This window comes from Corvus cornix, chromosome 18 (genome assembly GCF_000738735.6).
Source record: "Corvus cornix cornix isolate S_Up_H32 chromosome 18, ASM73873v5, whole genome shotgun sequence".
Taxonomy (NCBI): Eukaryota; Metazoa; Chordata; class Aves; order Passeriformes; family Corvidae; genus Corvus; species Corvus cornix.
In genome coordinates this window covers 9267372-9292253 of record NC_046347.1, presented here as the reverse complement: position 1 = coordinate 9292253, position 24882 = coordinate 9267372, and the positions used below count along the sequence as shown (strand labels likewise).

The 24882-nt window shown below is 37.7% G+C and overlaps 1 protein-coding gene across 5 annotated transcripts in view; it reads right to left on the bottom strand.

Moving 5' to 3' along the window:
* Positions 1-24882, bottom strand: part of HELZ (helicase with zinc finger) — an 86022-nt gene that overhangs the window by 24043 nt on the left and 37097 nt on the right. For 4 of the 5 annotated variants that reach the window (XM_039562170.1, XM_039562173.1, XM_039562175.1 and 1 more), the window contains 9 exons: positions 22841-23174; positions 18949-19079; positions 16450-16629; positions 15829-15933; positions 9050-9228; positions 7357-7475; positions 5785-5930; positions 3179-3326; positions 676-859 (listed from right to left, as the gene is read on the bottom strand). In XM_039562170.1, coding sequence (XP_039418104.1) covers positions 676-859; positions 3179-3326; positions 5785-5930; positions 7357-7475; positions 9050-9228; positions 15829-15933; positions 16450-16629; positions 18949-19079; positions 22841-23174 — 1526 coding nt within the window. The remainder of the gene's footprint in view (positions 1-675; positions 860-3178; positions 3327-5784; positions 5931-7356; positions 7476-9049; positions 9229-15828; positions 15934-16449; positions 16630-18948; positions 19080-22840; positions 23175-24882) is intronic. The other variant, XM_039562171.1, reaches the window with a different exon arrangement.

The window sequence follows — 24882 nt, the reverse complement described above, 5'->3', positions numbered from 1 at the left end:
TCACCTTGATATTAATCCCTCCTGAACTTTCTGAAATGTTAATTATCATTACAGCATTGCCAGTCAGTCAATAGCAAACCTTGAATTTATTTATTCTACCTTTAAAAAAAGTTCTGGACATTTTTGATTCATATTTTAAAATTTCTCAAATACATGAATATCCACCATGAAAAAACAGAGCAAACCACTCACTGTCACTCGGTTACTTTATCATCTGCCTTTGTTTGTTACTGAACTAGAAGTGCAACCTAGCAACAGGCTATGCCTACATAAAATCCTTGTTATCAGTGTGATTTCAGGAAGAAACACCTAAATTTTTAGACTCCTTACAGTTTATTCCACAGGTGGAAAAGAAATCAGCAAAACACTTTGAGGCTAAAGTTCTGTTACATTTGTATTTGGAACTGTAAAATCCATCAGTCTGTTAAAAATGTTAAAATTATGTCAAAAATCTCATTTTTCACAATTTTCACTCCATTTATTTTTTAAATAAGGTTGAACTTAATTCTGAGAAAAGATAATGTCCATGAGTTTATAGTCAACGTTGGAGCAACATCTGTGTCACAGCTCTCCTTTTGCTTCCATTGCTTTAGGATAATTTTAATAAGTTATTATTGCAGCAGACACATTTCCCCCTTGCTCGGCCCAGCTCTGGGGCCCAGCACTGCTCCTCACCTTGAACGTTGAGTACTCTCTCCACGCTAACGTCCGAGAGGCGCTTCTTGCGCAGCTCAGCGCGGATCCGGAACACCTGATCGGCATACGGGGTCACCACCCCAATGCTGCCGTCGTCCAGCTTGCCCCAGGCCACGGGCCACTTCCTCCTCAGCTCCTCCACACGCTCCACCACTTCAAACACCTTAGAAGAAAGGCAAAATTCTTAGAAGTTATGCCCCACTGAGCATCACTCTTTGATATGGAAAAGGAATTTGAACTTTAAAGCTCTGAAACACTTACATGACACAGCGTTATACAAGCAATGACACCACTGCATCCTACAGTGATACTCTAAAGTATCATGTATTAAAACAATGTATTCACTATACAGCCCCCTTTTTTAGCTTGAAGTAAGTTTTCCCACAAAAGTCACTGTTAAAATTACAAACTCCAAAATTACAGTAATAATCTTAATTTTCATTCTTAGGTTCTTATGAAAACATCAAGTGCACTAGGAGCCTTCTTGCAATACTTAATCTTATTAATTATTAATACTTAATCTTATTTCTGTAAGTAAATGTACTGCCTAAATAGCTATAATTTTATTTTTCTTCCGGATTTCATATATATGTCATCTTAGAGTCTGATAACTCTAGACACAGAGTCCGTATACCAGAGCACAATCATTTCCCATTCCAGAGGATACCATTGGGAGCTTCAGATTATTCATCAACTGCTAGTTCATCTCTGTGAAATACTATGAAATGTGCTGCCTGAGAAGACTAATGTGTAATAAAACCTGAAAACCTCCTCCTGTGAGGATACAGCCTCAAAGTAATGTCCTGCCAGAGCAGCTCATTTCAACACACCAGAGGTACTGCACTGCAAAAGGCATTTCTGAGTAACTTTATAGGTTTGTGATTCCTTTTCTTTTTTTAAATTTATATTCAATAAATATTTCTTCAGCTATTTAAAGCATAATTGATGATGTAGTTTTCCTACAGCATCACAAATGCAAGCTCAGCCTCTTAAAGAAAAAAAAATCTGTTGATCCTTAAAAAGTCACAAATAGTTTATTTTTGGCAATTTTAGAGGACAGTGAAAATATGGGACTGTTTTTAAGCAAGTCCTGAATATTTTTGTGACATCAATTCTTGTATTTAAAATTCCAGCTCTACTGACAAAGGATATTAGAATAAACTTTGATATCTATAAAAACCATAGCACAAAAATAATGATCTTTTGTAGGTATTTGGGCAAGATTCTCTGAAAGTATATAGCTTCTGGGTGTGTATTTAGAATTAATACCACATAGGAAAATTTTAAAATGAAGACCAACAAGGGAAAGTGTATTTCCCAGATTAATTCTTAATATAGGCATCAATGAACCCCAAGATGTCCCAATGCAAAACATCCATTAAAGGTCAAACTGAAAAAATCTCCTTCATCATGTAATTTCAGTTTTTCCTGTTGGTGTTTAAGGAGCCGCTGTCCTTCATTTCTGTCTGTGGCTATTAATGACTCACAGTTTTCAGACAGTTACTTGGCCACTGAAGTTATTTTTAGGTATTTTACAACTTTTTTTAAATGGCAAAGTAATCCAAGTAGATTAACGAAAGCAGTCAGGTGTCCAGAAGTCATTGGAGCTTCTTATTTAGGAAGGTATTTTAACACAGCAAAGAACGTTTAACAAGCACAGCATAAGAACAACAAACAGGTTTCAAATTGTGCATCAGATGAACCACACTATGATCAGCAAAAGGAAACAGACAGCTCTGCAGTGCTTCATAACAAGCACTAACCAGAAATTCCTCCTAAACTTACAAAAATTTCTGCTATTTCTTTGATTTTCTCTCCCTCCCCTAACTGAAGGTGACTGGAAAAAGGCATCTTCCACTATGAAAAGCGTTATCGAGTCAGAACGTGGGAGGTGGGTGCTGCTGTATGTGTTTGTTTTTGTGGGCTTGGGTTGTTCATTTTTTTAAAACACAAGGGAAGGAATGAGAATGAAAGTAATTTTTGAAGAATACCAATAAATCTATGTGAAACAAACAGATTGAGAGTAAGTTTTCACCTAAAAGAATCTCATCTGCACATTAGCAGTTAGACACTGATCCTAAACATATTAAAGCAAATGTGAAATGTTACTCCAGAGGACTCTTATCTGAGTGGGAACATTTCTACAACAGTTAAAGAAATCTAAGTTTTACTTCAAATTACAGTTACTCTCAGTTGCTAAGATGCATCTATCAGAATGTCACATAAATTATCAGGAAAGACATCCTGAAGAATGAGACTGAGAGAATGAGATGTGGCTTATAATTTGCAAAGAAAGAAGGTAAATTACTGGAAATATTTACTACAATTGCAATTTTCATTACATCATGTTTAGCAAATTCCATGTTCCCCTCTCCTAGTAGAGGACAATTTATGTCTTCCACCCACACTGAGCATAAACCAGTAAATTTGGGGGAGTGAAGCTTTAAGAAAACAATCAATAGTAAAAGCAAAGAAGAGTTACCTCTGCATTATTGTAAAAAGCTGTACTATTTTTTTCTTGCACATCTTCTCCACGTGCTGTGAAGAAAGTCAAAGGGTAGAAATCTTTGTGTGCTGGCTGCTTTCCACTCGCCATCAATTTGCCTTCATAGAAAAGTTCGGATGTGTAACTGTAACGAGGCAAAACAGGGTAAAATGTGGAGTCTACACATGAGCTCACTGATAAAATATGCAAATCTCCCGGATGCAATATGCAACCACAAAATACTTTGTAAGGAAAACAGAGCCACTGATTACTATTCAGCATCTTCAAATGATTACTCTGAACTGATATTTCCCTACTACAGACACAGCAGAAGGCACTAAAAATATGCTTCTCCAACACTTTCTCTACAAAGACTGTTTTTTCTTCTCATCTAAAGCTCAACAAAGTTATGAACATTCTCACTGATGTTTCACTCAGAAGTTCTGATGGCTGGAAGCTGGGCAAAAAGAACACTTGCTGTCTGGCACTGGTTATTCCCCAGGCTGGACAATGAGCTTGCTCATGTCAGTTAAGAGTTATTGGACTTGGAAGATAAATTTACTACAGATTTCATGTGCACTGAGCATGACGCAGGCCAAGCGTTCAGATGTCAACCAAGCCTTTCATCTGTGACTTCTACTCCAGGCTGATCTATGTTGCTAGAGACCAGAAACACAACCAGAACAGAGTTCCTCTGCTGGCAGCAGCCACTCCAGCAGCTGGCTGACTGAAAAAGAAATGAGGCAAGAACTCCTTCATGGTGAAAAGCAGGAAGGAACAAGACAAACTGAATGGAATGAGGCAAAAAGGCAGCAAGGAGAGACTGCAGAGTGCTGTAAATCCTGTATGCTATTGCACAGCAGAGATGAACTAATGCACTGGCTTCCAGTAATTAGTGAATTTTGGTGTCATCTAACTTTTCAATGCTCAGCCTCCAACCTTAATATTCTTCAGCTATCACTCAGAGGCTGCAATAACCTGAGTACAGCCTGACATGAAGACAACCAGAGCAGTAGACGGTGCAGCTGGTGGGTCCATTGAGTTCTTCCAGGATTCCAGTTATTGCAGCTTAAGATGGAAATAGCTGCTCATGGAAAAGCCACAGAAATTTGTCTGAGACCAAATCACCATTAAAGCACTGCAGCCCACCCCTGACCTGAACTGGCTTACCCTGGACAACCCTGAAGAACATTGGACTCCTCTGTGGGTTGGGTTGCAGCAGTCAATCCACAGCACCCAGGGGGCAAAACTAACCATTTCTTCTGCAAATTAACTTTTAGTAATGAGATCTCATTAAACAACAAATTTTTTCTGTATGGGCTGTTTTTTCCAATTACAGCTCCAAAGTCAGGCTGAACTAATGGCATGCTCTTTCCTCAGTTTCTCACGGTGTCTCTACTTCAGTGAGGTAAAGATGATTAATGAGCCCTTCATCTTCCTACACTTCTGTCCTAAGTGTCATGGTCCCACTTGTCAGGGGAAATTCCACATTATACAAAAAAGGAGACTTGAGACATCTCCTAAAGGGACCACCACCATGAGAGTGTTCAGCTGGTTTCACCTCACACAGCAACACTTCCCAGTGGAATTGGGCACACTGGACTTTTACCAGAGAGCCAACCAGCCCCAGTGGTGTTTCTGCATCCTCACCTCAGTGTTCAACACAGTGGATCTTTCTTGGAACTCCCTGTCTGAACTCCAGCTGCTGAAGTGAATTTTCATGATCTTTCTGAAGCAAATGACATGGAAGTGATCTCTAAAGAAAAGCTGAAACGATCCCTTCCTTTACAGATGTTCTCTCATTTCAAACTCAGAAACTCAAGCAATGTGTAAGAAATTTAGCAGCACTCAGCCTATAATTACAAAGTCCATAAAGTGAAGATAGATCAAGCTGTGTAAAAAAATATTTTACATTCTCACTTTAGATTCCCCAGAGCACTTAAATATTTCTGCTTTTGCTTTGAACACAGTGATAACCTAATTAGTATGACTGGATACCAACATAATATTCCTCAGTACATATCTGAGCCAGGATTTAAACTTTAGCATTTTTCCCCATGATTGCACTTATTCTTTCCAGCACAGCTCATAGATGAGCTCATTACACTGGCAGCCACTAGTTTATCATAGCAGAAAAATGCAAACCCACTGATTAATGTGTCTTGAAAGAAGTAATAAAAGATGTCAACAGTAAAGAAGTATGCTCAAAATTTGACCTATTTTTCCCATTCACAGTTGCATATCCATATGTTCCTTACATTGCCCACAGCTTACCATTCCAAGATAACCCACCCCAGTAAATCTAAAACTCTGAAATGGTTCAAAGAAGCACAGAGCCTATACAATAGACTGCACAGTGGTTAAAAAGGGAAAGTTGGCTCTTCTTTGGTTTAGTGCGCAAGCAGCCAAAGCATCTCCACCTGAACGAAGGGGTCTGTCCCTCTGGCATCTGCTCTAGGAGACCAAATTACAACACAAAATTACTAATTAACTTTGAAACAACTAAGATTTCATGACAGAGACACTTCAGCTGTGCTTGGCTCTTTTGTTCACTCACAGCAGTCAGAAGAAGCACATGATACAGTGAAAAAGTTCACACCTACTTGATGATTGCTTCATGGGAGCGATAGTTCTCACACAGCAGGATCCTGCATGGGAATTCTGCAGGGTAGTGCTCGTAGAGTCGGTCAAGCAAGGAAACATGAAGGTTTCTCTCCCTGGCAAATTCACTGTAGACAAAAGGACTGAGCTGTAATAGACACACACACACAAAGAAAATGTAACTAAATAGGTGGACTTGGAATTTCATGCTCCCAACATATGTATTTTGCATCAAACCAAAAATAAAACCTTCCTTTTACTGTACATTCATAGTTGGAAGACACAGACCACGGCTATTCCACAGAAATGCTCCTTCCTACCAGCAAAGTGACAATAGACCAGCATGGTCTTAAAGGAACAATAAAATATTCAATAACTATGCAAAGAGACCTTATATTTAAGTTCAACACTCCAAACTGTGTTTAGAATGACTTTACACCATTATTCTGACAACCACTTTTACAATTAAGTTATTACCACAAATAGTACAGATCAGAAAATAAAGGATTTTTAATACTATTTTAAAAGTTAAATAGAAATGTTGTTGAAAAAACAGAAACCCAGTGACCTATTTTCTGTTACACTAAACTCCTACTGGGCTTGTTTAACAATAAAACCAGCATCTATTACAGTAGTAAAAATAGAACCAAAAATGATGAAAAACAGATTTTTAAAATACAATTTCAAAGTGTAGAAATAAATCCAATCTATTTTGTCATTCTGAATTCATATGATTCAGATTCTGAGTTTCACTTCAGCTAAATATTAGTTTCTGAAATTTAAATACTGGACACCTGATCGGGGATCTTCTGGAAGACCCTGAGCTATAGAGCAGCCTGGGACACACAAGCCCAGTCAAGACTTCATCCACCCAGTTGGGCTGATGAGATCAAGCCTGAAGTAAGAATTCCAAACTCTTGAGAAGCACTTTTGAGAGCAATATTCAAAAAGCACTGCCTCAGCCCTTGGCATTACTAATATCATGACTTTAAATGAGCCAGCAGTATTAAATCATAGGTGGCAGCACCATTCTAAGTTTGTTACTGTACCAAAGCAAACATCCACTCTACTGCTACTGTGAGATGTGAAGAGAATTAAAGGCTAATCTATAAAAACAAATAAATCTGGCCTAAATCAATAAAGCAAGTAAAGCTGACTTTTCCAAGCATGCTTTCCTATGCCTACAGGCTGCAAAGTGACAGGCATAATCAGTGTTTCAAACTCTCCACACCAAGCAGCTCCCAGGCACTATGTAGAAACATAAAAGCACTGGCTAGTTTCAGTTTCCCATTTTTCACTTGTTCAAATCTTCACCAGATTAGATGCTTCTAATAAAAATGTGAAGTTCTCTAAACCCTAATTCTCCATATTCTTGAATTCTTTTAAGAATCAACAGGGGAATACCAGTCACTAACTCCTGACTATAATAACTATCACCATATCTTACTCAAATAACATCCCTGGAATTCTCCTTGGCTTCCCCATCTATTATATGATTTGGTGCAGATAAACAAATATATAAATAAAAATATGATACATATGCACTTCATACTCAAAAATTCCATAGCTCTTACCTGCATGTGGTCTCCAGCCAAGACAATTCTTGTGTTTTTATTAGCTAATGCTAGAGGCATAATAGTTTCACACTCCATAGCTTGAGCAGCTTCATCTAACAGAATGTGTGTAAAAAACCCTGTAAAACAGAGATATCAGCAAATAAATGCAACTTGAAATATGATAAAATGAACACTGATACAAAACAAAAACTTGAACTTAACATTCTGTATTCTGACAGTAACCGAAACTAGAATAAAAAAAAATGTACGATTACACAAATTAATTCCTAGCAACTACTGAAAATTACATAAACAATTTTCAAACCCATCAAATGACCAACAGTGGTCACCTGGTTGCCAGTGACATCAGCAGGAGCAACCCAGGTCTGCCTCTTTCTTGTGATACACATGAAATTAAACATGTGTTTTATCTGAGCCTTCCTTACACCAAGAGGAAATGTCTCTTGGCAGACCATCCTTCAAGAGGTTTCTCACATCTGAAAGTCATTTCACCACCATGAGACTTGAAGAGCTTTGTACAGTGACAATGACAAGGAATTCCTCATGTACTTGAGTCCTATTAACTATTTTATGTACTAAATTTCCCATTAAAATTGCACACATACCTGAGCACTTTGCTGGTTATGGGCTTAAAGGAATGTTGGGGGGGGGGGAAAAGGAACAGAAGTTGAAGGAAAATTTAAATTCAATCTTATGATAATATTGGACCAAAGGTTTGGTGGGAATCTATGCACTAAAGAACATGCACTTGAGAAAAAACTTGACCACTGTAGACTTATATTTTATGAAATCTAAATTCAGGATAGGTATAGAAGTGCTTTTATACATTGATGTCTGTGATATATTAAGGTTTAAAACAAAGTATTAGAGGACTTCGTGTACCATCCAATTAAGATTACATACATAAAAATGTAGCAATTTTCTTTGGAAAATATGAATTTCATACAGCTGCACACACATTGCTATGGCATGACTGTACACAGCTCGTTGCCAAACAAAGCAGCTATTTCTATCTAAAGACCCAAAAATATTTACCATAATTCCGTATTAGTTTTCTCTGTTGCAACAAATGCTTAAATGTAGCCATATAAACCCAACCCTAACAACTTATGCAAAGAAATTCCATGTTTTCCAAAAAGCAGATGGATTTAATTTGGAGATCAGGAAAATAATAAACCCTAAGCAGCCTCTGCCCCAAAAAATCAGTCTAATATATTTCAGTTTAGAAAACAACCCTAAATGTATCATGTTAACAAAGACAGGGCTTGTATGTGTGGGAATTGTTTGCAAAGCTAAACAATTCACAAAACAAGGGAAAAAAGCTCTCTGTTATTTATGCTTACATGCTCCACTGAGTAATGACCTTAATGAGCATAATATTCAAAGTCAGAATCTCAAACAGACTTCTCCCTCTTGGATCTCAGAAACACCAGAACACAGATAGTACTGCTTCTTTATTAAATTTTTTTTAAAGAAGGAAAAAAAAAGAATAAGCAAAAGTTTAATTAGAATGCCAGCAGTTTACAGATTTGTAATAAACATTTATTCATAAAAAAACAAAAGAGCATTTTAAGATTATCATTGTTTACTTTATTTTTTTAACAGTTCCAAGAACTGGGTAAGGAACCAACACTGGTAAGAGGAAGATACTTCTCAAGCTTGGATACTTCTTGTCTAGAAATTATCTTACCTGGTTCAAGATCCAGCTGACATAGATACTGTGATGTATTTAAAGTAACAACTACAACTCGTTGCTTAAGAATGTCTTCTTTCTGTGGCATCTGAAAGGTGGAATGTGTGCTTGAAATCAAACAGTACTGATGCACAACTGGGTGAACAGTCTTTACCCAGCGATTTCGGAAATATACCCTAGGAAAGAAAAAGGGGCTTATTTTCTATGAGGTTTGAACACAGCAACAGTCTAATATTTCAAATACGAATATTCTGTTTTCTGGTAAATAAACATCATCCTCAAGAAGCAAACATCACAACTGTGCAGAATTACATGCTAAAATGTCTTTGATTCACCTTCTATTATTGCAGTGCAGTATTACATACACAGTTAGCAGGTTTTAATTCACATATAGAAATCTGTAACGTCTTTGAACATTTATGTTCTGTGACCCTCACATCAATGCCTATTTCATTTTAAACTTAAAATAAAGTCATTTTAAAGAAATATTTCCTGATCTGAAATGTAACTATAGCCCAGAGCATGGAACTGACAGTGGGCTGCACATCTCACCCACTGCAGCTGATATTTGAAATATATTCAAATCCTGTTGTTCCTTTCACACATCCTGGGGGTTGTCTGAATTCTAAGAACCAAACATGAGTTGTATTCATCTTTTTATCATACAGGGTCATAACTTGATACACTGGATAAAAGAATGAGGGAACGGTGCCAGAAGTTTGGCTGGAGCCTAAAATATTAGGACACTGACTGGGCTTCAAGCATCCTTCGATGATACATAAAGGTCAATCTAACCACCATCCCATGGGATGGATCAGTGACGAGTTTTTCTCTGGAAGGGATGACATGTTACAGCCAGTTTAGCTAAATGGAAGAGAAACAGAGGACACAAAGGCTGTGCCTCAGAAAACAGGAGTACAAGTAACTCCACAGGGGTGAAGAGAATGACTCCCAAACATATCCAAAGGAGCTGGATAAAAGTGCCCTGTGACACCTCCATCAGGTGTTCCTCAACACTATCATCTCTATCAAGAACTACAAATCTGAAGTAGAACCTTCAAACGACAAGAAATTCCTGTACAGATATTAAAGTTTGGAATTAAAGTTTTTCAGATTTATTTCCAAAGCAAATTAAGATGAAATTAATTAATTTCATTTCTAAATATGGGATTTAATGCTGTTCAGTTTATCTATTCATTATTTTATTTCTCCTGCACCCATAGTTCAAATCCCAAATCATTAATGAAGTGTTTGGAAAAGTGTAACTATGCACCTAACTGCAAAACATGACTGCACTGGCTGGACTCTGGATATCACATGTCCACCCTCATCTGAAAATTACAGCTGAGCTCCACATAATGTGAGAGAAACGAATACTACGATTAGAATAAATTTGGTTTGTGAAGATACAATATCCATTTTGGATGAAATGAAATGCAAAGACACTTCAGTATCCTGAATGACTTTTTATCTGACAGCATAACCAACCCAAATCCACACCTGGAGACCACAGGTAACTCCAGGTAAAACTGGGTTCAGTGCAGGAGCAACCCCCACACTCCTGAGTCATTCTCAGAACAAGAGGCTTCTATTGTTACCCCCATGTATTTATTTGTTATCAGCTATCAAACGGATGAGCTTTATTTGATAAATTGTTATTACACTAAGTCATAGCCTAACAGCTACAACAAGGTAGTGGAACTGAGATCACCCTGCTCCACATATCCTCAGCTTTTGGGTGCTTCACTTTCCCAACCCTAACTGAGGTAATACCCACCATCTCACAGGAGTATTGTGAGCATTACTGAGTTTATTGGGAGTTTATGTTTGTAAAGCACTTTGAGATTCTTGGATGAAAGGTGCTATTGAAATGCAAAATATTATGGTTATTAGACATTATTATACCTTGCACTGTCTTTTATTACAAAAATTCAACTGTGGGTGACTCACAGATTGGCTGACAGCCTTTCAAACTGCATTGCTGCTTACCCATTAATTTCTTTTATTTTGATGTGAGATCAAAAAGGTATCCCAGAGCTATTATTCACCACTGGCATAAAAACACCTGACAAATGTGACTACTTCGAAAATGTCGTGATAGAAGTTAAGCCTCACTGAACAAGGACTTTCTTTCTTGGGTGCAACTCAGGCTAATAAAATCACCCATAATTTCATTATTAGGTGTTTTTTCCTCAAAGTTGGAAAAACCAATTACAAAAATGGGGTTTACCAGCTTAACACACATCATAACATTTCACCCTGCAACATGCCCTTAGCTTCTGATTAAACAGAAGACTAAACTTCTAAAATGTTTAGTCTTAAATCTGCATGAGCAGAGTCCCTTAACTCCAGCAGAGTCAGGCAGTTACTAAACACTCATTAGTACCTACAACACATTTTATTATTATTTGGGTACAAAGTGGGCAAAAGCTGCAGCCACAGAACCCAAACCCAGCCACAGCTCACAAGAGAGATTTTCTCCTATCACATGCCTCATACCAAGACTTTAATTCTGGAGAAATGAAAACCTTGCAGGGTAAGGTTTACCCAAACCACAAGCAGTGAAATTACTGGCAAATACATGGAGCACTGCCTCAAAATGGAAATCCCAGAAGATTATAGATTAGGGACTCAATCTTCTGCAAATAAAGGCACTGAATACATCCACTGTACTTCATGCTTGGTTAACACGCATGGAATCTGCATGTCCTGTGGAAATTCAGCTCACCTTTATTTCTACATGTGGCATCTAGGTATCTACAACAGAAGCCTTAATTTCTGTGCATCTCCAGCCAATGAGCCGAAGAATGCAACAAGCTGTCAGCTGATCTGCCTGTGTTTCCATTGCCTTCCCAGCCATGACATCAAAAACGACATCTCCCCCAACTATTTCAACTAAGTGTCAGTCAAATCAAGTAGTTCCAGGCTGGGATTCCTTCTAGCCACTTAAAATACACTTGTAAAATTAAATAAAGGGGGAGTCTGGAGTCAGAACCTCTGAGGGAGGCTAAAGAGAGTTTCATTTGCATTCCTGCCCTTCAACAGCAACTTCCTTTTGTGACTCCTTACAACAGAGTGGGGACTAAACTTCAGTTCTTCCAAACTTCCCTGTTGTGAACTGGAAAACACTGACTCCTCCCAGTTCTCCACAGAAGTTCTCTTCCCAGTTCTCCAGGACTCTCTCCTTCAGGCTGTGCTCCAATAAACCCTTCTTGGCTAAATCCCAGCTCCTCAGCTTTTGTGCTGTCACTTCTCACCTGAAATCCCTCAAGTAAAAAGAGCACAGAAACTCAGAGGGAAAGGAATCTAGCAGGCTAATTTCATGTCTCTGTTAAGAGACCATTAAAAAAGAGAAATCTAACTAGTCCCAAGAAGCCTAAAAAAAATTTTAAAGCACCTGATTTCCCTCTTCCATTTCTTTAGATCCATCTCCAATGAGAGGCTCATTCTCACAAACAAATATGTTCTTTGGATGCAGAAAACATGTGAAGAACCTGTCCTACAACTTGAAAGTTCTCTTCCTTAATCCCTTTTTCTTTAAGGATGGATAAGATGGAAGCTAGAGTTTCAAGAATAAAGTAACTAGCAGAAGACTCATTTATTTTACAAACTAACATTTGATAAGATAAATTAATTCCATTTTCAGTACAAGAACTCATTTGGAAAAAAGGGCAATGGTCTTTTAAAAACTGCTGGGGGTTTTTGGTCTGGGTTGCTGTTTGCTTTCTTTTTTAATTCAACTCTGGCTCCTATGGATCATTTTTTATAACCTGGATAATTCTTAGCTAGCAGCCACATATTGAAGCTACCTGGTTCCAGGATATATGCAAGACTTACACATGTATGTTATGATCAAAGTACTAAAAAAATCAACTGAAGGGGTTTCAGTGAGATATTTTCAACAGAATCAACTTATTTTTTGACACTGCTGAACTGACAGTCAGCAAGCACATGCTTAGGAATAAATTAAAATACTCAATATATAGATAAAGGCTGTATCAACCTCTTTCCTTTTCCCTTAAGTATTACATACAAAATCAGTGTATGGAAACAACTACATCTGAAATATGCAAGTAAAATAATACCAAATTAATATTAAAATAATACCTCAACCACTGCCCAGAAACATACAGAGGAATTGCTGCTATCTGCTTCCTGGAGTTTTTAGGAGAGGGTAGTAATCTGAATTCTCCTGCTACAGTGCTCTCCTACCTCAGCACCCACCCCCAGAAGGTTCTAGCAGCTGAGGGAGACAGGCACGTCCACAGAGAAAAAGGATATACAAATTAGGAGCCAATTACTCCCTCTTACAGCTCTGACTCACCATCTAAAGGTGCCTGGCTGCTCCTGCACACTAAAAAATTAAGTGTCTCACCATCAAACAGAAGCACTTAATCAAGGCTCTCTCCTCCCAGCTGTAGCTTGGGTTTGGGTTTCATTCCTTCAGAAACATTTCTGAATTCATTTACGTAAGTATATGAAATTGTTTTAGTGTCAAGTTTCCCCAGTAAAAGACAAGTTTTGGAGTGTGCCCCTAATACAGTTGACTCATCTAATCAAACCCAGGGGCACAGTTTTTTTTCTGGGTAATAATTTGTTTATGGGCATCAGGACTATGAGAATTTGGCCTTCAGGCTTAACTGGTATTTCATTTAGGTGCAGAACTTAGATTTAACATAAATTCTCGGTGTTCATTCTGACTTTGCATTTTCCAAAGGGCATAGAAAGTTATTTTATTAAGAAAAAATACAAATTTATAACATGATATTTAAACAAAAAACCCCACAAACTCTACTTCTCAAACTTTTACGTCACATCACTGGACAGGATAATTTATTTAGTGTACATCTTACCTACAGAAATACCTACACGGTTTTCAGTACAAAATGTTAAATAATTTAGCTTTCCTTCTTTAAAGACAACATAAATATTATAAAATATTATGCTGCTCCCCACTAAGCCAACTCATCACTTGTAGAGTAAATAAGGGATAAAATCTACAGCTAAGTGTTCAGTTATTTAAAAACACAACAAATTCTGCACGCAGTGCATCTACCTTTAATAATTAACTGCTTTCACTCCACTTGATGTTTCCTTTAAAATACTACAAGACGCTCAGATCACCCTGTTTAACCTAACAGTAATGATTTTCATTTGAAAATACACCTTTACTACAGTCAAGAAGGGAGGTACATCCATAATTAATTTTGAGTTGGGAGTCTCACACAACTCCAGTTCTGATTCAGAAAAATTGACCTTTAACTCCTTCCAGAGCAGGTTACATGCACTTTGTGCTCAAACAATAATTATATGTCAGATTTTTTACTTGAACCATACATACTTGTGGATCTGTTAATATATCTATCCAGCTCCAGAGGTGCCTCCACTTTCTTAAACCTCAATTGTTTTCTAGAGGTGTCCTGACTATTTGAACAGCATCAGACAATCTACAGCAGCCCTTTCTGAAGACTTCATAACAAATACTACAACAATTGAATTCAAACATTCCGTGACTTTTAACTTAACTCTGCTATGATTTTCTTGGCAAATACACATATAAATTTTAACCATAAGAAAAATACCACTTTTTATGTTTTTCATATTTCTGAGACTGGACTACACAGTTGAAAACAAGGTAGCAAAAGCCTGGCAACAATAGAACTGTACTTAACTCCTTGCACTGTTAAATCACACTTCAATATTCGTAGAAGAGCCGATTACACACATTTTTTTCCCTTCAGAAAATTAAGACTCCATAATGTTTTTCATCCCAAAGTGCTTTACAAATCACCTTAAGACAGTCTGTGTTAAAACACAACCAAATCAAAGGTATCTTTTCAAAAATATGCTGCATTCTTTCCCTTGGCCAGATCCTCAGTGTCCATAAAATGTCACATGGCAACTAAAGTCAACAGACCTAAGAGAATTTACACCTGTTGCAAATGTAGCCCTTTCACATAACTTCATTGGCTTTACTGACATTGCATAAAATATAAGTCCAGGATGGCTTTTAATAGCTAGCAAGTAAACACAGAGTCATTTTCTTAGTAATATTATAAATTCACCCACCGGCATTCAGAAAATGATGCCCATAATTTAAAAAAAATTATATATATATATACCAAGTTAGCAGTATAAAGTATACATTGTGATTACTGAGCAAAATGTTCCCAGGAGCAGATAAATCCTTCTTAACTATTTCCTATTTTCATATTACCCTCCTTGCTCTTAAGATTACATTTCTTTTTTTTTTCCTTAACTAATTTCCCCAAAACACCCATGGTAAGTACACGTCAACATATACATATATACAATCACCTCAAATTGACTTATCAGAAGAGGCCAAACTACTTTCACTACTTTCTCTAAATAAGTAGCTCCTATGACATCAAAATATTTCTCCAAGAAGCCAGGTGGGGAGCCCCAGTTTCCAAATCAGCCTTGTAAATGTAAGTCAAAATTTTCAGAAATTGAAATACAATTAAAGTTCATTTTATCATAGTAGCTTTTAGAGGAGCATATCAAAAGCTTGCTCATTAGGAAAGACACATTCATCAACAGAATAATAAAAGCTTAAAAAAGGATGTCTTTATTTTTATTTAACAAATGACCCAAAATTATGTTACAGTATTTCACATTCCTTTTAGGCTGTTTTTAAAAGAACTGCTGGCAATGCCGATATGCTTTTATGTTTTAGAAGTTCTTTAACCGTTTTTTATAGACACCTTTTCTTAAGAATAGTATTTTATAGATACATAATAAGCCTTAAAAAATACCTGAGAGGTCTTGCCTGGGGATTGCCTGCTTCTACATATGGATGTAAATAATCCTTTATGTAGAGATCAGCAGCACTATTAGAATGGGTGCAAATGAGAATCCTGCTGGAAAAATGGATGCAAATAAAAAAGCAATGAAGAAACAGAAAACAATTCAAAGCAGTAGAATACAAAAAAAAGGAAACAGTGGCCATCTTCCTGCACATTCCTCTTCATGAAACTACTCCCTAACCCACTGCTCTTCCCATGATCCAGCCCTCAACTCAAATCCTCCAGTTATCAGCCATCAAACACTTTTTCAATAATCATTTTGTAATTACTAATCTAGACTTCATTTCAAAGAACAGCTTTTGTTATCTACCATGCTGCAAAACTCCCCATGCCGAGCAAATTACAGCCATTCTATGTAACTTCCATTTTAATTAGTTTTGTTCTAAATGGCAAATACAGGCTAAGATTATAAAATTACTTTGTCATCCCAAACGATGACGGGTGGCGTGGCTTTGTTTGTTTCTAAGATGGGTGGAAATTCTGTATTTCTACCTTTCACTTGAATTTAAGCAAAAAATCACATCCTCTCTGCTAGTGTAGTCCTGCTCTGTGTTCAGTGCCCCCTCTCACCTGGTGTCCTGCTGTTGGAGGATGTGCTTGACTGCCTGAGCCAGAGTGAAGGTTTTTCCTGTCCCATAGGGACCGATGATAAGAACAGGAGGCAGTTGTATGGAGAGTGGGGTGGTGATAGCCAGAACAGCCTCTTTCTGCTTTGCATTTAGCCGAGGGTCCAACTGCTCATCCCATTGTCTGTGCAAAAGGAGGCCACAGAGGTTAAAAACAGAAGCTTTCACAATCCACTGTCAGGCAGAAATTAAATGAGGGAAGATTTCAAAAGCATTAAAGAGCCTTTACAGAGCTGCTGTATGGCTCGTGTCACTGAGGCACATGAAACAAATCAACAAAACAATCACATGCTTTAATCATTTGGTATTTACAATAAATCAGTTGGGTTGGTTTTTTTTTTTTCAACCTATTCTCAATTTACATCATCCCACCTAACAATAATTAACCTGCAGAGCACACATTTTAGAAGAAGGACATACTGCACCATCCCCTGATAATAAAAGCAAGTAAACATACAATGATTTTCTACTATTATCATGCAAAATATTAGTTACATTAGTTATGTTTCTTCCCTGCATTTACATTGTCAGCTTTAAAAGTCAACAGTTACACAACCCCAGGGCTTGGTAGAAGCTATCTACAATCAAATTTAAAAACTACTGGCTACTAATTAACTACAAACTTCTCTTCACTTTTTTTTTTTTTTTTTTAAGATCACCAGGGCACATACCTCTAATGGGAAAGCACTCTGAAAAAAAAGGATTTTTGTTGTAAGCAGCCTAGTGATGCCAGGATTGGGAGGAAGATGCTTTCAGAAAATTCTTGACAGAGTTTTTAGTATTCCCACTGACAGATTTAAAAGTAGACATGCATAGTAAAAAACACCTGTCACTGCTGCACATATGGCCATACTTTAGTAATGTGATCTGCTTTGGTACAAGCACCACACTACTTACAGACTGGGAAAGTTTCTGTTCTGTAGTAGTTTGCAACAGGGAGCAAGATCAAGAGGGAGTAGACTGAATTCCTAACTTTTAAGATGCCTATGAACAACAAGCTAGCAAGAGACTAAGAAACACTGGAAAGGAACAGGGACATAAAACAGAAGAAAAACGAGGAAGACAGTTTGGAGCTAGTTTTGATTCTTAAGGAACGACAAATCAAACCACCAGATGGAACTGACTTTAAACTGAACTACAATCATTATGTATATTATTTATGTATACAAAAAATACAAAACATACCAACATATCAACTGCAACTGATATGTACATAGAAGATAAAAGTTCTATCCTATTTGACTTACCTCCTTTTTATTGAAATCACTACTTACTTCCAAACTATTCTTAAACACTATTTCCTTGTAAGACTCACTCAAAACCTAATTAAGTCAGTGAACAGATTGTCACTGACCTCCATTAGCTTTGTAGTGTAACTCTATACAGAACCTATTTCCTTCTTCCTCTCAGTACTGTCAAAGCTCTGATGCACACAGTGATCATCCCACCCAGAACACTGATCCCACTCTTTTATTGGATCTGTTCTTCTCACAATTCCAGAGACAAACTACAATTTTTCCAGTTTTTTGTCTTACAATATCTCACTGTGTCAGCTTTCTGACAGATCACTGTCCTTTTAATCCCTGGGCTATCTCCTGATTTGTCCTGCATCACAATCACACTCCTAATTCTCACCTTCAAGACCCCCCACGACTCTTCCCAGGCTGAACAGACTGCCAGTTCCACATTCCTCTCATTTCCCTGGTCTCCAAGCACAGAAACCTCATGCCTCTTTTATCAAGAGCAAGAATACTGACCATATTCCCTGAGCCACACAGCCTCACATTTCTCTTCCCTAAGCTTCTTCTTCCAGAAAAACTATTTTCACTGCATCGCTGCATCAGCCTTAAGTTTCTTCAGAAGTATTTATATGACATAGGGGTTTATCATTTCATAAAGGAAACTGTGAGACGTATAGAAAGAATCTCTGGGCTGCTTGCAAGAGCAGGGCTGGTCCTTCAAGAATCATTCCCACACCTTCCATAACCGCACCCTCTGGGATATGTCCAAATCTGGGCTCACTGAAGCTCAAGAAGTACTGATGGATTAGCCCTTGCAAACAGGACTCTGCACGCTTGGGATCCTGCACAGCAAACTCTTGGAACTGGCACTTCCATTCCTATAAGGTATCATGTTTTCAGAAGAGGATGGCAGCACAGTAATTAACAGCAGCAGGTTTGTTTTCTGCAGCCACAGTAGAACTGTGATGCCTCCAAGCCCCAAGCTCAGCCCCAGGGAAAACCACTCAGCAGCTTCTGGCCCTGGGAGGATCATTCCTCTTGTTTTATTTAGCACAGCTCCACTCCCTCCTCTGAACCCCTCACCATTAATGAGGAGCACGGCTTGTTTCCCGTTCAAGGACAGATTTCAGCCATCTGCTCTGAGAAATTCAGTGCTGCATCACCACCCAATCTTTGATATTAAAGTGTTTGTGTTCGTGTACCTGTTGGGACTCCAGGGTATGGTGGGAGTCATGCTGACATCTGGAAACAAAATGCTGTTGTCCTTAATCCTGTCCAAGGCATAATGCATTTCACAGAGGGGTAAGCGGTTCAACTGGAACTGAAGTTCAACCTGCAGAACAAACGAATTAATAAATGGAGAGGTGAACAAAAAGGATTTATTTAGAAAATGCTCATTAGACTTTGCTGTACATGATACATTTTTATCTTCCTGCAGACCACTGGCTCTCAAAAGAAAACAGCAACAGCATTCAATCCAAAGATCTATGATAAAATTAACTTGCTAATTTTTTTTTGTTTTGCATCTAAGATAAATACAGCATTTTTTCTAATTTAATTGTGTTGTTTGACTTTCTAGATTAGATTCCACTTTCTGAAAAAAATTCAAGGGAAAGCATTCTTGGAACTGTTTTTTTAATACAAAAAACACTTCTGGAAAATATTATTGACCTAAAACATTATTTTTACAAAAACAAGCTTTCATCTCTTATTGTAAGAACAACCTCAAAAAAATGTCAGGCCAGAAATTTTACCAGATAAACAGATGATATAAATCAGATGTGTGACCAGCAAAGATAAACCCCAAACACTATTTCCAGTCAAACACTGAAATAGAGTAACCTGTCATTTTTGTTCAATTATTATAACTCTCCAAAAGTTCATTTCTAACAATGAGCTGCTTACCAATACATTCTTGGTTTTGGTCTCTCAATTACACGTGTTTTAATGCTAGTAAATAAAAGATATTGCCAACATAAATTCTGGTACAAAGCCAGAAACATCACGGAGAGCACTTAACATTCCCGATTCAATTCAGAATGGACCAATACATAGTGAAAGTAGTTGACACATACACACACTGAAAGGGTAAAGAGAAAAATACAATCTAAATTTGAACAAGGGATAAAAGCAGCTCCTGGGGAAATCATCATAAAAACAGTTCACTCAGATTATCATTTACACATATTTAAATTTGCAATTGTTAATCTCTCCAGAAACAAATGAATCTGATCAGAGCATTATGCTGAAGAACTCCACGTTCACAACACAGAAGCCTTTAGACAAAATTTGACACAGATCTGCACTAATAAAAACCCGCATAAAAACACCAAAAGCTGCTGAAGAATTTCAAGTGACTAATACACATTTTTAGATTTTTTCCAAAGAACTGCTGTCACTATATATTTATGTATTTACTGTGCTACAAGTCTAATAAGCATTTTTGATTAAATGGGAGTAAATCAGTCCCTTTCTAAGATTTACAATAAGTGTGCTACATGTTACAAACAGCAGCCACATTACTGCAACCTGTCTGGAATAGCACCCCTCATTTATCTGGAAATATCAATTATTTTACAATTTCTATGCCCATCTGCACCGAGAGATTTCACAACCACCTTACAGAAGCTGGTTCTGTCCTACCAATTAGAAGATGAGAAGAACAGAAACAGAGCAAAGATGAGCTGAATCTGGTCCGTCCCAACTGAAGGTCCAGCCCCAATGTCCTCCCAGAGAAAAGCCATGGAGGTGTCAGTCATTCCAAATGTAACCCCATGCATGGTCTCAGATCTACTAATTTTCTCCTCTAGCATTCACTGATTCACTGTTAGTCTGCTCTTACTCAATCACACTTTAATCTCTTGGTAATTAGTGCTACCAACCAGAAAGTTCAACAAACACAAAGCAATACTAGAATATACTTTTATAATTTTTTTTGACAACTTAGAAAAAAACCTTAAAAAGTCCTTGTCAGTTAAAAAGGAAGGATGAAAGGAAGGAAAAGAAAAGTGATCCCTTCTCTTTCAAAGCCATATAAACTTCTCCCAGGAACCTTCTCCTATGGAGGAGAATTCCTCATATAGAGGAATAATTTATCCTTCTAGATTTAACTACTTCTTGTACCTGACACTCCTTCATCTGCCTACAAAGCCCCTTCCTACCACAGGCACCACACTGGTGCACCAGTAATGTTTACTACTTGCAGATCTCCTTCAAAAGGCTTTGTAAATTAGCATTTTCTTTTTCCTACTCTTATTTCAGTATTACAGTGTTCATATCATTATGGAGCATGTAAAATCATCACTAGCTTTGCTGTAAATAAACAATGTTTGCTTGTATCCCTGCAGAGTGTAGCCATTAACTTTCCATCTCTGGCAGATATAAAGACATTAAATATTCATCTTGACTATCACATTTTACAGCAAGATGTACAACCATAAGTCTGAAGACAAGGGCAGTAACAAATCTGACAACGTTAAGCATGGAACTCACTGAGGTGTGTGTAACTGCTAGGAAAACTTTTTTTAAATAGGACGCATAAAAATTCAAGAATTATTTTTCCCCACCGTGAAGTTTGTGCTACCTAGCCCCTCAGTCCATGCCCAGCTCTGGCACTCGTCAGGAGTGACAGCACAGCTCATCCTGCCCAAGGGGCAGCTCGAGCTCCTTCCCAAGCTCTGTCCTACCCATCCCTACTAAGTGCTGATTGGTCCCCCAACCACATCCTGCAGATGTTGGGAAAGACTGCCACTCAAATTGCAATGGTCCCAAACTCGTGGTTTGATCTATCTGGGCAAAGTATCTTTGCCCAGACAGACCCCAGGCTGACAAAAGACCACACAATGTAACGAGGGTAATTTAAATGCAGAAAAACTGTGATGCTCATCTGGGTGACACTTTTAACAGCCCCTTCTGGGAGTCCAAGCAAGGTGCCTGGCATTAAATACCTATTATCTACCTACATTCACCCCTTTCTTAACAGCTTGTGATTTGTTTTGTTTTTAATGCTGCTTGGATGGAATCTAATAGCTCTATTTGCTGTTGCAGAGTACTGAATGAGGCCATCTGGGAAGGAGAGGGATGTAACCTGCTTTAATATACATTCCACAATCAGAAAACAGTGGGAAAGGAAGTTAATCCATTGCCAGGTTCACAGAGCAAGACACAGAACAGAGGAACCACTCCAAAAATAAAAGAGTGGCAGCAGCCACGGTGCTTTAAAGTTCACTCCACCCCACCTTTATGAATGGTTTACTTGATAAAAGCAGAATTGTGTATTTATTAGAGTTTAACCAGAACAGCACGTGAACAAGGCACCACCAAGTTTCTGTGACTAATTATAAGAGAAAAAGGAAAGAAACCACCCAACTTATCCAAAATCCACCGAAATCAAAGCAGTTATCAGTGTTTGAGAATCACATACAGAATATCAACTCTACTGAAGAGCAGCAAAATCTCCAGCACCTTTAACAAAAACTCCGTACATCCAAATTACAACCTCCTCAGTTCTAACCTGAGGATCGCTTTCCAAACTTTCAATTAATACCTCATCATAAAAAACTTCCTCACAATTAAAATTCATTCAAATATAGGTAATGCTTTAAGAATCTGACCACCAGTTCAATGACACATGTATGAAGTACTAAATGATTTTACAAACAACTTTAGGACCTGACTTCTAATGCAGAATAGATCTGCTGCCTCAGGCCAAGATTTGTAAGACACTCAAGGGAAAATTAGCCAGTTCCTGGAGCCCCAGCTCATTTGGCATTCCAGTCAAGTTTCCAATAGAATCAATTAGTAAGTTTAATTATCGTTTTAAGAAAACAAACACAAAACCAAGAGCTCAGAACAACATAAGTCTTCCCAGACCAATTACTGATGTTAAATTAAGACATTAGAATTCTTGCATATGTTTCCCCCAAACAAAATAAATGGGAAGAGATAAACCTTTGGTGAAAATGCATTCATTCCAGGCAACTCCAGAGACATTAATCTGAGGTTATTTCTGTTTGGTAACAAGATCAACTATGGAGCCAAAGCAAACACAAGGCAAAGAGTTCTGACACCACAACCACCTCCACCCAGACCTACCTGCATTTCACAATCGGCCCGGAGATTCAGCTCCTCACAGCATTCCCTGGATACCCTCAAGAAGATATAATCCTTTGTCTTCTCCTCGATAGCCGCTTCATAAACCTTCTCTTTGGTTCCTTGGGTCTGTGCTGACTTTTCTTTAGTGACAGGCAATAAATAAACAGCATTGACTTTGGTCATCACCAGCCGTCCAGCCAAAGTGTCTTCAGAAAGCGTCTCAGTGAGCTTAAAGCGGCCAAAAAGTTGTCCATTTTGGGCGTATTTTGCACCTCCAGAAACACCAGTGAGCATGAAGCTTGCTACAATCTGCAACTGCACTTTTATGTTGAACCTAAGTGAGAAAGCATCGAGTCAGTGTGCAAAAATGCTCTCAAGATTCTGAAATTTCAGGCGTTCAGAGTGAAGATTCACTTCATTAATTAATCTTTAAGTATAAACAAGTACGGTCAAACTGACCCTTCGTAAGTATGCAGCTGTCAAATATCCACACTTTTTCCTTTTTACTGTAGCCCATAAAGTATGTATTTAAAAGGATGAAGTTTTAAAAAAGAACCCTCACAAGAGAGAAACAAATACTAGATACCAAAAAAAGCTTAGTGTGAATAAATTACATGTCCCAAAGCAGTAAAAATTTCTATTTAAATAGTCTGTAATCTTATGCTAGGTATGCAAGGAGAGACAGGCAGGCAAAGAACAGAGCAAGATTCCTATTTATCCCATCTGTATCTTCCAGGCTGCACACCAAAGAGGGCAATCTCCATCTTAAAAGGTAAATGGTATTATACCTATAATTCAGAGGGATTGATTAAAATGTGTTGAAACAAATCAGATTGTAGGCATTAAAATGATATAATTTTATTTGAAATGAGGGGCACCACAGGTTCAGCCCTATAAACCATCTATCCACAGAACTCCTATTAGCAGCAGCTTCCTCCTGTAATCAGTGATGTAACAAATTCATCCTTTGCAGTTATCATTTTCCAGAAGTCACATGCACAACACATTAAAGTGACTTATTATCACACTTTATTGACCTCTCACCAATACAAAGTAATCTCGTCTTAGTGTGTTGGGGTTTTTTAAACAGATTGCTTCAACCTGGTTTTAAAAGAACAAAGGAGGAAAAAAGTCTGACACAGTAACAATATTCAGTTCTTTTCTCATCAGCAAGTTTTTCCTAAATTTGCAACAAATTACAGAAAAAAAGTAAAACCCATTCACAAATGAAATAAAAACTCTTGGGAAAATACATTTTTTTCTTGTAATACTTTTCATACTCATACTGGTTTTATTTGATCTGTTCTTCTTATAATTTCTATTTTAACCTAATAAACTGGTAATTGATCATTTAAGCCCTGCAGTATCAATAATCATAAGCCTCTAACAATAAAATCCAACATTTTGGCTTGCTTGGTAATTAAACATCTACCAAACCAATCAAATACATTTTTTCAGATCTGGCAAATCACGAATCTTGCACAAAAACTGCAAGTTTGCCCCCATGTGGTAACAGCTGCTTCTTTACAGAATATGGGCATTGTCAGAGCCGAATTTCCCAGTCCTCCACTCTCCAAAAGCAAGGGAAGTTTTCTTGCCTAAGAGGGATCTGTTTGGTCCATCACTGACCACAAATGTTACTGCACAAGCTACAGTGAAAGCATTCACCCAATCTTTCCCATTTCCACATGGGCCAATAAAAAATCCATAACAAAAAACAAGCTTTCTCCTACTCAAGTGCTGCACTATTCCAAAGAAGCTATCAGCAAGTCAGCAACATCTGAAACAGGTCATATCTCCTTGTTAAAATACCATATAAAACATTTAACTGAGAAACAAGGGCTGGGAATTCTTACTGAGATACAATCCTTTGCTATTGTGAATTTATTTTGCTGAAACTTCCCTGAAGTTGATTCCTATGCTGCTGAATATATATCAGCTGAAATTCAGATTTATAAAAACGTGCTGCAAAACAGTTTTACTGCATTTCTGAGATAACGCACAGGTTAGTGTTTTCATAAATGACTGAACTGCATCTGCTG